We start from the raw sequence: 15,331 nt of genomic DNA on the forward strand, positions 1-15,331 counted from the left end.
TAGCAGGCTTTGTTTGTTCAGGAAGGTGCGCCTGGCACCTCCCTGTACCAACCTGGGTAATCTAAACCTGTATATAATTGTGTATGTCATTATTCACTTGGGAGCCCTCTGCTCCATTCCCATGGATCACTGGGGAATGGCTACTGTGCATAATTGTGCCAGCACGGTAACTGTTTTTCTAAGATACAAGACGATGAGTGTAATGTCAGTGGGCAAGAATGTGCCCTTGGTGTTACTTTGCATAGACTTTCATGAAAAACTTTTCAGTATTCAATGAAGGCAGCATTGATGGCTCCTAAAATGTGCAGCTTTAGGGGCCCTTGAAGATGTTTATCCTTTCCTACCTTTGTCTTGAGCACATCTGCTATAGTTCCAATCCAAAGGCAGTTAGTTTGCCAGAATTCAGATTAGATCTTTAATTAAGCTTTCGTCCCCACTAGCACAGACAACAATATGAAGCCTGCGGACCACAGGAGAAATTATAGCTTATTTCATTGGTTCACAACATTGTTAACATGCCTAAACACTGCTAGGCTGCAGTGGGAATCTGTTAAGAATAAACTGAATGCTGTACCTAATCTGAGTGTCATTGAATTTTGATTCTAAATGTTATTTACACCAATATTTAAAACCAATTAAAGTGGTCTTTTGGAGCTCCCAGCTGAGGTCTGTATTTTTTTGATCTCTCAGGCTGTCAGCGCTCCTAGTGGTGCACCCTTCCTACACTCTGAGAACTGGACCCTTTCTGGAAGTGGGATGTGGAGGAGTGGGATAGCTGGGCGGCTGTAGTGCTACACACACACACACACACACACACACACAGAGACAGAGAGAGAGAGGTCTGAAGTTTTCTGTCTGAGGAGGGCAGATGCAAGAAGAACATCTCTGGAGAAGTGCTGGACCCCAGCATTTGAGCTTTCGATGCAGATGTCCAGTGTTTACTCCCTCAACAGTGGCCTCTGTGCACATTCAGGAGCAATGAGGGGGAGACCCTTAGCCTTCACTCCAAACAGCCCAGTTGCATACCCTTTAGAGTGTTGAGTGCTGCTGGAGTCTCTAGTTTCTTCTTCTCCCACATGTCCCCCACCCTTGTACTTAGGAATTCCCATATGGGGGCACTGGGAGTGGGGAAGAGAGCTCCCTACACTCTCACCCTATCCTTTCAGACTCATTAGAAGGCAGCCAAAGTCTGTCCCAAAATTTTCCTAATGATCTAATGGAAGAGAATGCTACTCCACTTGTTAAAATAAATGAAGGTGTTCAATATGCATGAGGAGATCATTAAGGAAAGGCTAGTTCTCTCACATAAATGTTCACCATTGTGGGACGGTGTTTCTAACATTTCATTGATTTTATTTTTCAGGATCATTCATTTATTTTGGAGGATCACCACAGGCAAGCATGAAATCTGTCATTTCCCGCCTCGGGAGTCCTGTCATTACTAAGCTGTCCTTTGACTCTGTCCATTGTCAGGTAGCTGTTTGATACTAATTGTGATCATTTCATGTCCTCAGGTATTGTGTGGTGCTACTGAATGCTGTTATAGTTGATGTGGTTGAAAAAGTGGCTGCATTTCAGTAGTGGAGCAAGTGATCATTGGGCCTGATTATTTATTCTGGCCAAGATTAATGAATGAGCTCAGGGATGGGCTAGCTGGAGGGGTAGGTGTGGGACACACAAAGTTATCTTTTTTCCTGATATGTGGGAGCTGGCCAGTCTCCAGTTTAGCTTAGAGCAATCTCAGACCATTCTACTTTTACACTAGGGCTACTCTCCTGGAGACTGTGGACAGCCAAGAATAGCCCTACCCATTCCCTCCGGAGTTACCCTAGGACACCTCCAAAATCACAGATTGACATAGAACCTTTCTGCCATCTCTACCCCAGCCAGGAAATCCCCTTACATTGACATCTCCATGGTGGGAGTTCCATCATTATCTGTATAAATGTCTCAGCATGTGAATCATGCTGAATGTTAATTGGGTAGTGTTCAGTCCCACACCACATATACAAAATACCCTAACATTTTAGTTGAAAATAATTTGAGGTGGATGGGTTTTGTATTTTAATCAATGCAGTGTTTGACACATTGTCAGTATGCACAGAGCATGTCATAGTCAATCAACTTGCATATCCTGGGCTCAATCTTGCAGCTATGCAGGGGAGTAGGAGAGCAATTAGCAGCAGGGAGAGGAATGAGCTGGCAAGGAGGACTAGGAAGCCAGCAGTGAGAGAGAAATCAGCAGAGTTGACACTCAGGATTTAGGCTGGTAGAAAAATGGAAAAACAATTTTGTCTGAAGTTTTGGAATTTTGAAGAGTTCGAAATTGAACTTTTTTTGTTTTGTTTTGTTTTCAAAAATGATCACAACATATATATTTTCTTATTTTTTGAAATGTTGAGGTTTGTCCCCTTTTTGCCACAGAACTACAGAAAACACTGTAATAACAATAAATATTGTGCCTTTTTAGTGGGGGAAGGGAGGGTTTTACTCCCCCACCTATCCCTAACTTTTCAAAACTCTTCCAACTTTTGGGAAGTTACAGGGTCATAAAGTTACAATATTTCTTTTTTCCTTTTGCCATTGTGTAACTTTTTGAAAGTTGAAAAGTTAGAGTGGAAAAAAAGGGAGGGGGGAGTTGTGAAAACCTCCAAAATCCTAAACATCATTCATTCTTTTGCATTCGCTGGTGAAAAAGGTAAAAAAGTGAGAAAATGAAGTGTCAGAAAAGATTAAATTAAAATTCTTTTTTTGTTTTGGAATTTTCTGTTTTGAAAAGTAGAGGAATGTCAACAAAAATGAATGGTTTGCAATGGGGTGTTGGGGAGAGATTCTATTGCTATCTCCCTTAGTTCCCTCACTGGAGGAATCCTACCTCAGCTGGATCTAAGGATTTTAGAGCCCGTTTATGCCCATCTAACCCTTTCACCTGTCTTAAAGGGGCTGGAGTGAGCATGAGGATCTCCCGTCTTAATTCTTACAACTTTACAGAGTGCAGTGAAGAATCAGAAGTCAAATGATAGTATTAAGGGAGACTATGCTAGGCTGGGGAGGACGCTTAAGGAAATTGAGGCTCAGGTGATCTTTAGTGGGATTCTGCCTGTTCCTAGAGAAGGGCAACAAAGGTGTGACAAGATTATGACTATCAATAGATGGCTTAGGCAGTGGTGCTATAAGGAGGGCTTTGGGATGTATGGCCATTGGGAGGCATTCATGGATAGAGGACAGTTCTCTCGGGATGGACTTCATCTGAGTAGGGAAGGAAATAGACTTCTAGGATGGAGGCTGGCACAACTGATTAAGAGAGCTTTAAACTAGGAATTTGGGGGAGATGGTTGGGAGATGTCCAGGTAATCTCCACGCCAGAATTAAGCATAGAGTGGAAAGAAAATGAAGTAAGAGTGGATACAGCTGTAGGTAGGAGGAAGGGCAGTGTAGATACAAGTCTAATAGGTTATACTGGTAGTAAAATAACCGTGCCTAATAGGGTACAGAATGTGAGTGAGGCTAAACAGCAAAAATTAAGATGTTTGTACACTAATGCAAGGAGCCTAGGTAACAAAATGGAGGAACTAGAGTTACTGGTGCAGGAAGTGAAACCAGATATTATAGGTATAACAGAGACCTGGTGGAATAGTAGTCATGACTGGGCTACAGGTATTGAAGGGTATGTGCTGTTTAGGAAAGACCGAAATAAAGGTAAAGGTGGTGGAGTAGCACTGTATATCAATGATGAGATAGAATGTAAAGAAATAAGAAGCGATGAAATGGATATGACTGAGTCTGTCTGGGCAAAAATTAAATTGGGGAAGAAAACTATTAGAGCCTCCCCTGGGATAGTGCTTGGGGTGTGCTATAGACCGCCGGGATCTAATTTGGATATGGATAGAGCCCTTTTTAATGTTTTTAATAAAGTAAATACTAATGGAAACTGTGTGATCATGGGAGACTTTAACTTCCCAGATATAGACTGGAGGACGAGTGCTAGTAATAATAATAGGGCTCAGATTTTCCTAGATGCGATAGCTGATGGATTCCTTCAGCAAGTAGTTGCTGAACCGACTAGAGGGGATGCTATTTTAGATTTGGTCTTGGTGAGTAATGAGGACCTCATAGAGGAAATGGTTGTAGGGGATAATCTTGGCTCAAGTGATCATGAGCTAATTCAGTTCAAACTGAATGGAAGGATTAACAAAAATAAATCTGCAACTAAGGTTTTTGATTTCAAAAGGGCTGACTTTCAAAAATTAAGGAAATTAGTTAGGGAAGTGGATTGGACTGAAGAATTTATGGGTTTAAAGGTAGAGGAGGCCTGGGATTATTTTAAATTAAAGCTGCAGAAGCTATCGGAAGCCTGCATCCCAAGAAAGGGGAAAAAATTCATAGGCAGGAGTTGTAGACCAAGCTGGATGAGCAAGCATCTTAGAGAGGTAATTAAGAAAAAGCAGAAAGCATATAGGGAGTGGAAGAAGGGAGGGATCAGTAAGGCAAGCTACCTTATTGAGATCAGAATATGTAGGGATAAAGTGAGACAGGCTAAAAGTCAAGTAGAGTTGGACCTTGCAAAGGGAATTAAAACCAATAGTACAAGGTTCTATAGTCATATAAATAGGAAGAAAACAAAGAAAGAAGAAGTGGGACCGCTAAAAACTGAGGATGGAGTGGAGGTCAAGGATAATCTAGGCATGGCCCAATATCTAAACAAATACTTTGCCTCAGTCTTTAATAAGACTAAAGAGGATCTTAGGGATAATGGTAGCATGATAAATGGGAATGAGGATATGGAGGTAGACATCACCATATCTGAGGTAGAAGCGAAACTCAAACAGCTTAATGGGACTAAATCGGGGGGCCCAGATAATCTTCATCCAAGAATATTAAAAGAATTGGCACAAGAAATTGCAAGCCCATTAGCAAGAATTTTTAATGAATCTGTAAACTCAGGGGTTGTACCGTATGATTGGAGGATTGCTAACATAGTTCCTATTTTTAAGAAAGGGAAAAAAAGTGATCCAAGTAATTATAGGCCTGTTAGTTTGACATCTGTAGTATGCAAGGTCTTGGAAAAAACTTTGAAGGAGAAGGTAGTTAAGGACATTGAAGTCAATGGTAAATGGGACAAAATACAACATGGTTTTACAAAAGGTAGATCGTGCCAAACCAACCTGATCTCCTTCTTTGAGAAAGTAACAGATTTTTTAGATAAAGGAAACGCAGTGGATCTAATTTACTTAGATTTTAGTAAGGCGTTTGATACGGTGCCACATGGGGAATTATTAGTTAAATTGGATAAGATGGGCATCAATAGGAATATTGAAAGGTGGATAGGGAATTGGTTAAAGGGGAGACTACAACGGGTCCTACTGAAAGGTGAACTGTCAAGTTGGAGGGAGGTTACCAGTGGAGTTCCTCAGGGATCGGTTTTGGGACCAATCTTATTTAATCTTTTTATTACTGACCTGGGCACAAAAAGTGGGAGTGTGCTACTAAAGTTTGCAGATGATACAAAGCTGGGAGGTATTGCTAATTTAGAGAAGGACAGGGATACCCTACAGGAGGATCTGGATGACCTTGTAAACTGGAGTAATAGGAATAGGATGAAATTTAATAGTGAGAAGTGTAAGGTCATGCATTTAGGGATTAATAATAAGAATATTAGTTATAAGCTAGGGACGCATCAACTAGAAGTAACGGAGGAGGAAAAGGACCTTGGAGTATTGGTTGATCATAGGATGACTATGAGCTGCCAATGTGATATGGCTGTGAAAAAAGCTAATGTCGTCTTGGGATGCATCAGGAGAGGTATTTCCAGTAGGGATAAGGAGGTTTTAGTACCGTTATATAAGGCACTGGTGAGACCTCACCTGGAGTACTGTGTGCAGTTCTGGTCTCCCATGTTTAAGAAGGATGAATTCAAACTGGAACAGGTACAGAGAAGGGCTACTAGGATGATCCGAGGAATGGAAAACTTGTCTTATGAAAGGAGACTCAGGGAGCTTGGCTTGTTTAGCCTAACTAAAAGAAGGCTGAGGGGAGATATGATTGCTCTCTATAAATATATCAGAGGGATAAATACCAGAGAGGGAGAGGAATTATTTAAACTCAGTACCAATGTGGACACAAGAACAAATGGATATAAACTGGCCACTAGGAAATTTAGATTAGAAATTAGACGAAGGTTTCTAACCATCAGAGGAGTGAAGTTTTGGAATAGCCTTCCGAGGGAAGTAGTGGGGGCAAAAGATCTATCTTGCTTTAAGATTAAACTCGATAAGTTTATGGAGGAGATGGTATGATGGGATAACATGGTTTTGGTAATTAAATATTCATGGTAAATAGGCCCAATGGCCTGTGATGGGTTTTAGATGGGGTAAGATCCAAGTTACCTGGGAAAGAATTTTCTGTAGTATCTGGCTGATGAATCTTGCCCATATGCTCAGGGTTTAGCTGATCGCCATATTTGGGGTCGGGAAGGAATTTTCCTCCAGGGCAGATTGGAAGAGGCCCTGGAGGTTTTTCGCCTTCCTCTGTAGCATGGGGCATGGGTCACTTGCTGGAGGATTCTCTGCTCCTTGAGGTCTTTAAACTACAATTTGAGGACTTCAATAGCACAGATATAGGTGTGAGGTTTTTTTTGTAGGAGTGGTGGGTGAAATTCTGTGGCCTGCGTTGTGCAGGAGGTCAGACTAGATGATCATAATGGTCCCTTCTGACCTAAATATCTATGAATCTATGAAAATGAAGACCATTCTCTGAGCATCTTCCCCCTGTAATGAAATAAGAGGGCCAGAATGTGGCTGTAAAGCATTGCCAGCATACTGCTCCTGCAGGAACTCCTGGAGACGTGTCTGAGATCGGCAGGATATCTCTCAGAGCACAGGGGAAGAGCAGGTGCTGGTTATATCCTCTGGAAGGTTCAGCTTGAACTCCTCGTGTGGGGCCAGCATGCCGGCTGGTGCTGTAATGGAATGGGGACCCTGCACCACTATCTTCACAAAGTTTGGTGTGACAGATGACATTAAACTCACGAAACCCTAACCCCCATATGTATGGCAAGGCAAAAGAGCCCTTCCTTCACCTGCCTTAAATTTTAAAGCCTGCTAATATTTTAAACTAAAATGCTAATCCTCTCAGACTTGCTCCTACCAGTGTTTACAAGTCATCCATCTTTAGAGCAGCTTTCCTCCAGAGAGGTAGCAAGTGACAGTATTGCACACCAACAACTTTAGGACATGGTTTAATTTACAGTAGGGAACTAAGGTTGAACAGTTAGCAGTGAACATTAATTTACAAAATTGTGGAAAGCTTGTGAAAGCCCAGCTGGTTTGGTTTCTCCTTTGTGAGACTTTGATCAGAGGCAGATTACTGTTTTGTGGGGCTCTGAGCCAGAGAAAATGGGGGCCCCTCCCCACCCCTTCCACCTGCAGTTTCCCCTGCACTCCACCAGCATTACTGCCAGGAAAATGGGGTTGGGGAGCGGGTGCTTGCTCCCGCTCCGCCCAGAGTTGGGTGAGCGGCACCTGGCAGAGCAGCCCTGGAGAGGCCCTGCCTCCAGATCAGGGATTCAACGTGAGAGTACCCTGTGACTAAGGGGCCATGGTGTAAGACTGACAAACCCACACGTGGAAGGCTTTGCTGTGGAGTAGCTGAGCGAAGGTCTTGCTTATACTTTGTGCTGGTCTTTTTCTGTTAATAAATGAGACCCTCCAAAGGGGGCCCTCTGTAGTACCTGAAGACCTGCTTGGACTTATTTAGACACTGGGGGAGAGGAAATCAAGGTAGAACTCACCCATATCTCCATCTTTGACAGCAGGGGGGCACAGAGGGATGGCCTGCACCATGGCAGTCCTGTTTCCCTGAACACAGTGGGAACAAACAGCAGGCTGTTTCCTTGCTTGCTATTTCCAAACCTGCCTTTCCAGACATTGATCTGCTCAAAAAAAGTTCTCTCTCTCTCAGCTTCCTCCCAGGGCTGATTTCATACTGCTTCTCCTTCTGTCTGCTTGCATTCTGATCCTGTCTGCTGCTGATACACATAGCTGCAACTAAATGAATACCCCAGACCCTGTATACTCAACCAGTCCCAGAGAAAACCTTCTTATTGTCCTTGAGTTAATTCTTGCTCAAGCCTTCCTGTGCAGCCCAGTGCCTTAGGCAGTGGCATCTATTAATTCAGCTGTTTTAAGCCAGAAAGTGGCTTAATTGTTTTTTCCACTGAGGCGATGTCTACACTACAGACTTCTGCCAGCATGGTTGTGCTGGTCAGGGGTGTCATGAAATGTGATCCCTGACAGACATAGCTATGCTGGCAAAAGCTCCTTGTATAGACACAGCTTACGTTGGCATTTCCGCTGGCATATCTTATTTTGTTTGGGAGAACTGGAATAAGCTCTACAGGTGAAAGTTCAGTTTTGGCAGTATAAGCTATGTCCATGTTAAGAGCACTTTGCTGGTGTGGTATCCTAGCATAGCTATACTGGCAGAGTGCTCCTAGTTTAGACCTGGCCTTAGCCTGAATGGAAGATGGTTACCCCACCCATCAGCTTCAGTGAGATCGGTGATTGCCTATATATCAAAGACAGACTTGCTGGTAGCCACCAACAATCTCCAGTACAACAGTGCTATGTGGTAGTTAACCTAAAATGGTTTGAATTCTTTAGATCTGTTTGCTTACGCCTGTAATTTAAGAATCGGTAAATTGGAGAACATTTTCTGTATAATCTTATGATCCAAGGAACACTGTGGACACTCAGCACAAAGAATGGATAAAAAACTGGAAAACAGACTGCTTAACAGCCAGTTATATTCACCAGCTGAGTATCTCTTCATTTGCATTCAGTGATTAGCAACTATCTAGGGCTTGCAGTGAATTTTCAGCTGGAGGATTCTAGCTTTTCATTATCTAAAAAAGTGGGAAAAATTATGAGAAAAAATAAGACAAATGTAGTTTCCTTGAAAATCTTATTTCTCTCCAGTTCTTGTGATCAGAATGGTTTTCAGAATACTACTTAACAAAAAGTAATGAAACTAGGTCGGGATATATGAGCCAACAATCCCGGTATTACACTTCTGTCTAAAGGGCTAAAGAATTGTGTCTTCTGTCTTCCTGATTCCATGCCTGCCACACCAGTTTTTCCAGCTGCTTCCATCCTGGTGTCCCCTCTTTTTAAGCTTTGACCCTGCACTTGCATTTCAGGAGACCAGCAGGATAATTTAAAAAAAAAATCCTCTCCCATAATTTTCAACCCCTGGAAGGTTTACGGGATTGTTCCTGAAAACTGAGGATCAGATGAGGACTGAGGATGCATGTGGTATTTCATGGTTTTACATCATTCTCTGACTTTCCTTAAGCCTAGCTTAGGCTTCCTTTTCAGATATTTCGCCCATGTCTCAGGGTACAGTTTTGAAAACAAAAATTATTCTTGGTGGAGCTCCCTGATGAGAGCCCCCAGTGAGGTAAGGGAAATCATAGATAGATGTCTATAGGTTATGATGGAAATACATTTTAAAAATCTTAGTTACATATTTATAGTGGCTTTACTTTTTTGACACAGATTACCTTTCGGATCCTATACATTCAAAGTGTGTTTCCTGTATGCCTGCTGCATTTAGTCTTGTGCGTGTGTACACAATGCAGTGGTACCGCATATGTATATTGAAATTGCTGTAGGTTGGCAAGCTGTCCAACACTTTTTTAATAAACATTTATTTCAACAGATAATATTTTGGTATCAGTTGTCTCAGGATTCCCAGCTCTCTGTCTTTAAGAGAACCGTCCTTGGTGAGGATTTGCAAAAACTTGGTAACATGACAGGTTTGTCCAAGAGGCAGTGGACTAAAGCAAATATTTTTATAGAAAGCAAACCTGAGGAAATGTCACCACCTTTCCAGGTAACTCTATTGGCAATTATATTTCTTTTCTGTACAAATAAGCTATTCTAATATGGCTTTTAGAATTAATTTATTAATTTAAAATAATCTTTGCTTACACTTTTATAAAGAATTCCTTTAAGCTTTTTGTATAGATGTGGAAATAAAAGAGGAATGTCAATGTTTCAGAAGTTTGTGCATTAAAATCACACATTTATGATGAAAATCAAGTAGCAGATGTGCAGTCTATTAAAAAATGGGATGAGTATTTGTGATACAGTTGAGAAAAAACATATATCTCTGGGGTCTACTAACAGGACTGTTGTAAGCAAGACACAGGAGGTAATTGTATCGCTCTACTCAGTATTTGTGAGGCCTCAGCTGGAGTCCTGTGTCCAATTCTGGGTGCCACACTTTTGGAAAGATGTGGACAAATTGGAGACCATCCAGAGGAGGCAAAAACATGGTGAAAGGTTGAGAAAACCTGTTTTATGAGATGAAAAAAATGGGCATCTTAAGTCTTGAGACAAGAAGACTGAGGCCGGGATTTGATAAGTCTTCAAATATGTAAAGAGCTGTTATAAAGCGGATGGTGAACAATTGTGTTCTGTGTCCACTAAAGGAAGGACAAGAAGTAATGGGCTAAATATGCAGCAAGGAAGATTAAGGTTAGACATCAGGAAATACTTTCTAACTATAAGGGTAGTTAAGCTCTGGAATAGGCTTCCAAGGGACATTGTGGAATCCCGATCACTGGAGGTTTTCAAGAACAGGTTGGACAAAGACCTGTCAGGAAAGTCTAGTTTTACTTGTTGCTGCCTCATCACGTGGAGCTGCGGTTGATGACTTCTCAAGGTCCCTTCCAGCCCTACATTTCTATAATTCTATGATTATACTCAAAAATTAGCAACTAATGATATTGGCTACCAGGAGGGTGAATGCTGGCTCCTGGACATTTCAGTCAGTAACAATCAATACTTCAGCACTGATCTCCAACCACAGGGTTTAGTTAGACTTGCAGATTATCTCATACCTGCATTTAACTAGGTATAGAAAACAACTGATGAATCACTCACCAACTAAAATATAAAGCATTTAGCAAAGCAATCTTCCTGTTTTGGTCTTTACATTTTGTATGCCACCGTCATAATAAAAACTGTCAAACTATGGATTACAGCCAGGGTCCTCAAACTTTCCATAAGGAGATTGCTGCAGAGATATCACAGTTGATTAGTTGTTGAGCAACTTTCCTCTCATTTCAGGTCACTTGGACCACTTCATCTCCCAGTCACAATTGATAATGTGCCTGTGGCTACTATAATAAAAATAGAAAAGTAATACAGGGAAAGTGTTTGCACCAGTACCTTTATTTGATGCTAGTAGTATGTGCAAATGAGGAGGAGAGTCAGCAGCATGGGATCAGCAAGTGCTCCATAGAGCACAATTTGAGAACCTGGCTTACAGGGTGTTTTTCTATTTTAATGGAACCAGGGTCAGATCTCCAGGCTACTACAAAATTAATGTTTCATTTGTGCTCACCCATAGGATACATCCTCATTGTTGATTCTGCAAAGTGGTCATTAGCTCCTGGATTAAAATGTAATTCTTCATGTGGCACTGTAATATGGAAAATAGATGGTTTTCCACATAGAGTTCTCTTCCATGGTGGGTGACGCAAACTGTTGACACTTCAGCAGAGCTGAGGAGTTTAATCAGCCCAACTTCTGCTGTGCAGGATGCTGTTTGAACATCATTAGAGGTTAACAATGTGCTTATTTTATCAGATCAGTACCAAGAGGACAAAAGCAATAGCATTAAGCATTCCCAAGTTAGCAATTATATATTGCACACTTCTTTAGTGTGTCAGTAATTTTCTTATATTAGAATTAATTATCTTCACATTTATAGATTTTGCTTTTATCCTTAGACTTCTCATTAATATTGTTAGAAAAATCTGCAATAATTTCATATGCTTCTGTCTATATTGACATGGAAAGTCTTGCCTCTTTTACTTCTGGAAAGGGGCCATTCAATGATACTATTGCTGAATAACATTAGAATCACTTCCTGCAATGAGTCTTTGAAAATGTAATGACCACCAAACGGAAAAGAGATCCTGTTTTGGAACCTACCTGATTTTGACAAATATTCTAGTAAAATCAAAGTAAATTATGGAACAGAGATATAGATAGGTCACATATAGAATACCTGCCCAAACTGGCTTATATAGGATATCTCAAAACATTTTATTTATCTACTTAGTGTATCTAAAGTAGTCAGCTCTCCTAGAAGTATTGTGCCCATTCGTAAGAGTACAGTATGGTACTAGAAATCACATCACTGTGCCAGTCAAACTCTGAGCCCAACATACATTAGAGAAGTATGGCCTTTAGGCATGGTGTATCAAATGTCATCATGAAATCTGCTCTACAGCACTGCCTTATGCTATCAGATCCTGAGGTAGGATCCACAGCAAACCTCCATTGGTACTTCCTGAAATTCCAATGCTACGTCAGTTTAGAAAAAATGGATTCCTCAGCTGAATACTCTCCTTTCTGGGTACGGTCAGAGATTGGTATGTAGTGATTCCCACCAATGGCGCAAAAAGCCAGGATGTGGGTTAAACACCACCAGAGCCCTGACTCATCAACCCTGGGCACTCAGTTCCGACTACAAGAGTGGGACAAGGCAATCTCCCTTCAAGCACGTATTGGTGGGACATAATCACACTCCATCACAAGTCCTGCATGTCTTTTAGCACAGAATTTGCCTTCTGGAAGATATAGATCTTTTGGTAGATTTGCCATGCCTTCTGGTAGATTTGCATTACTCCACCAGCATAAAGTAGCCATTAACCTGGTGGATCTGACCATATGAAAATTCCTCCTGCATGTGGGTGGATCCTTGGGTTATATAGCACTGCCATAGTAGCTTCTACATCACTCTTAACTGTGCAGAGGTGTGGCAAGAGTGTGCCAATGCCCCAGTGATTCCTGCCAGCTGGAATGGCCCCTTGGAAACTTTGCCTTTATTTTGGATGAGGCAATTGATCTGGGGTGCTCTGAAAAGTTCTCCAAAAGCATTTCATGGCTGGATGATCATGTGAGCATGTCTTGTTTCATAAATGTGCCAGCCACCCTCACTCCCCCCGTGATTATTTTTGTCATCAAGAAAACTATTTAGAATATGGCTAAGAAACAAAAGCTATATTTCACATCAGTGAAATCCTGAATGAGAGGGCTGTAGTTAAGTGAATCAGTTTAGCCCACCAGTGACTTTCAGGTATGAAATATGTTGTTGTTTTTTTTTACTGTGCTAGCTGGCAGGGAGTTTGGGGCATAGTGTGTTTAAAAGTATCGTTGTATGCACACATTACACTATATGTATTTCTTATATGGAAATGTCTTATTGACCTCAGCAGACATGATATAAATGAACTCATGTCTCAGTTAAATTGAGTTGTAAACCACCACATTTAGTTACCCTGAATAGCTCATTTAAAAAGGCACAGGACTTCATGGTTCCACGAGGAACACAGTACATTCAGAAAGTGATGATTATTATTGCTTAGGGCTGAAACAAGGTTGTTTAGGTTCTATAATGTTTTGTGAAGGTAGTTATGTCTTTGAGAGTTTAGCTGTAAGTTTCTGACTTGAATCTTACCATGCTAATCTCAACCATATGTTTCGTTGGCTAATGGCGTCCTTCAAAACTGTGATGGTTGTAGATGGTGTTTACTCTCCATACAGATACCGGGAATTGTAAAGAAATGATATTTCCTTTTGTAATGTGACTTTTAATAAGATTATTTATTTCTGTGTCATTATAGATCATTTTACAAGCCACTGCTCTATCAGAGGATGCTACTGTTGCTATAGACGACATCAGCATAACAACAGAATGTGGTACTGCATATAAATCATTTTCCAATACCAGCCAAGAAAGCAAAGGCAAGTTAAATTAAAGCAAGCAAATTAAAAAAAAAATCGGAAGGACAAAGTATGGTGTCAAGCTAACTTTCTTTTTTATGCTTTGTTGTTCTTTCACAAAAAATATTCTTCTAGTTAATGTCATTTTGTGGTTTTCCCCTAAAAAAAGAATTAAACAATGAAATAACTAACTTGATTTGAAAAAATTTTTTAGCTTTTCATTGACAATGAATTCCAGAATAATTTGAATTAGATATTACAGATGTGTAAATCATAATATTCATACTTTCAGAGTAATGTTGCCTTGTTAAAGTCAGTGAGTATGAAAAAGGATGCTACAAAGTCAGCTGTATGGTTATACAGACACAGATGAAAAACAAGTATATAGACATTATGTATAGATCAGATCCTCAGCCAGTGTTAACTTGCATAGCTCTGATGGGTTTCGGTTCAGTTATGTCCGTTTGCACCAACCGAAGATCTGGCCCTATGTGCATGTATTATTAAATTCCTTCTATTTCCTATATTTTATATCCATGCCCCAGCTATACTCTAAAGCAATCCCCTTGCATAAAAAGCCATTAAAGTGTTTGTGGGAATGATCTGACCACTTCTTATAAGGGTTTTAGGTGGAAAATAGAGCAAGACATAGGTCTATTTGTGACAGTGCATATTCTGTAGTGAAGCCTATCATCTTATGTCTAACATGACTTGCTATAGTTTCCATTAGAATCACAGTGATCTAAACTGCAGCTGGATGGAAAGAAAGTATGACTTTTACGACAAAACTCCATCTGCATCATAAACGTATACATCTTGGTACTTTTCAACACTGATGAATATGTTTGTTAAATAGAGTAGTGTTACAAGGTAGCATGGGCATAGACAGTCTCTAGGGAAGTTACTGATTGTAGGAGTGTAACACAGAAACCCAAATTTCTTCAATCCTTTTCTGGAAAATGTATGACGTAGTGGGAATGTAGACCTTTCGGTTTTCAGATGCCTTCCCTGCTTCCCCATATATTCTACTGTATTAAGGCATTTAGGAATTAGTAGAAGAGAGTTCCTTTTCAAAAAGGGTTCTTTAAAAAGAAAAACCCTACCCTCATATTAATCACATAGTAGTGTCATTTTTTAGAAATTTACTTTTTAAGAAGGGAGCACTTCCAGCAAAGTCCTAACCAGACTAGTTGGACTGGTATGCTACCAAATTAATTCACAAACTGAAAAAGTATGTGTCTTTTTTTTTTTTTTTCTTTTTTACCCCTGGTCTGAAATAAAGTTAGCACATTTTGGGTATCACTTACATTGAACTCTGTTCTGGACTATGTTCTAACACACACCTTGCTAACCGTCTAACACAGAACATCTGGCTTCTGGGAATTTTCTTATATAATAAACAGGAAACATTATGATCAGAGGCAAGGGGCACAGTTACTAAACTGAATCCTCTAGGCACAAAACATTAGTGCAAGATTTGCCCTTGATTGGCCGGGGTGAAAGCTATATGCTGTTGAAGTATCCATGAGAAA

The 15,331-nt window shown here is 40.6% G+C and overlaps 1 protein-coding gene across 1 annotated transcript in view; it reads left to right on the forward strand.

Moving 5' to 3' along the window:
- MALRD1 (MAM and LDL receptor class A domain containing 1) overlaps positions 1-15,331 on the forward strand; it is a 513,316-nt gene that overhangs the window by 181,378 nt on the left and 316,607 nt on the right. The window contains exons 12-14 of the mRNA XM_077808757.1: positions 1,364-1,473; positions 9,718-9,891; positions 13,700-13,820. Of these exons, the coding sequence (XP_077664883.1) occupies positions 1,364-1,473; positions 9,718-9,891; positions 13,700-13,820 (405 nt within the window). The remainder of the gene's footprint in view (positions 1-1,363; positions 1,474-9,717; positions 9,892-13,699; positions 13,821-15,331) is intronic.

Source organism: Eretmochelys imbricata, chromosome 2 (genome assembly GCF_965152235.1).
Source record: "Eretmochelys imbricata isolate rEreImb1 chromosome 2, rEreImb1.hap1, whole genome shotgun sequence".
NCBI classification, from domain to species: Eukaryota; Metazoa; Chordata; order Testudines; family Cheloniidae; genus Eretmochelys; species Eretmochelys imbricata.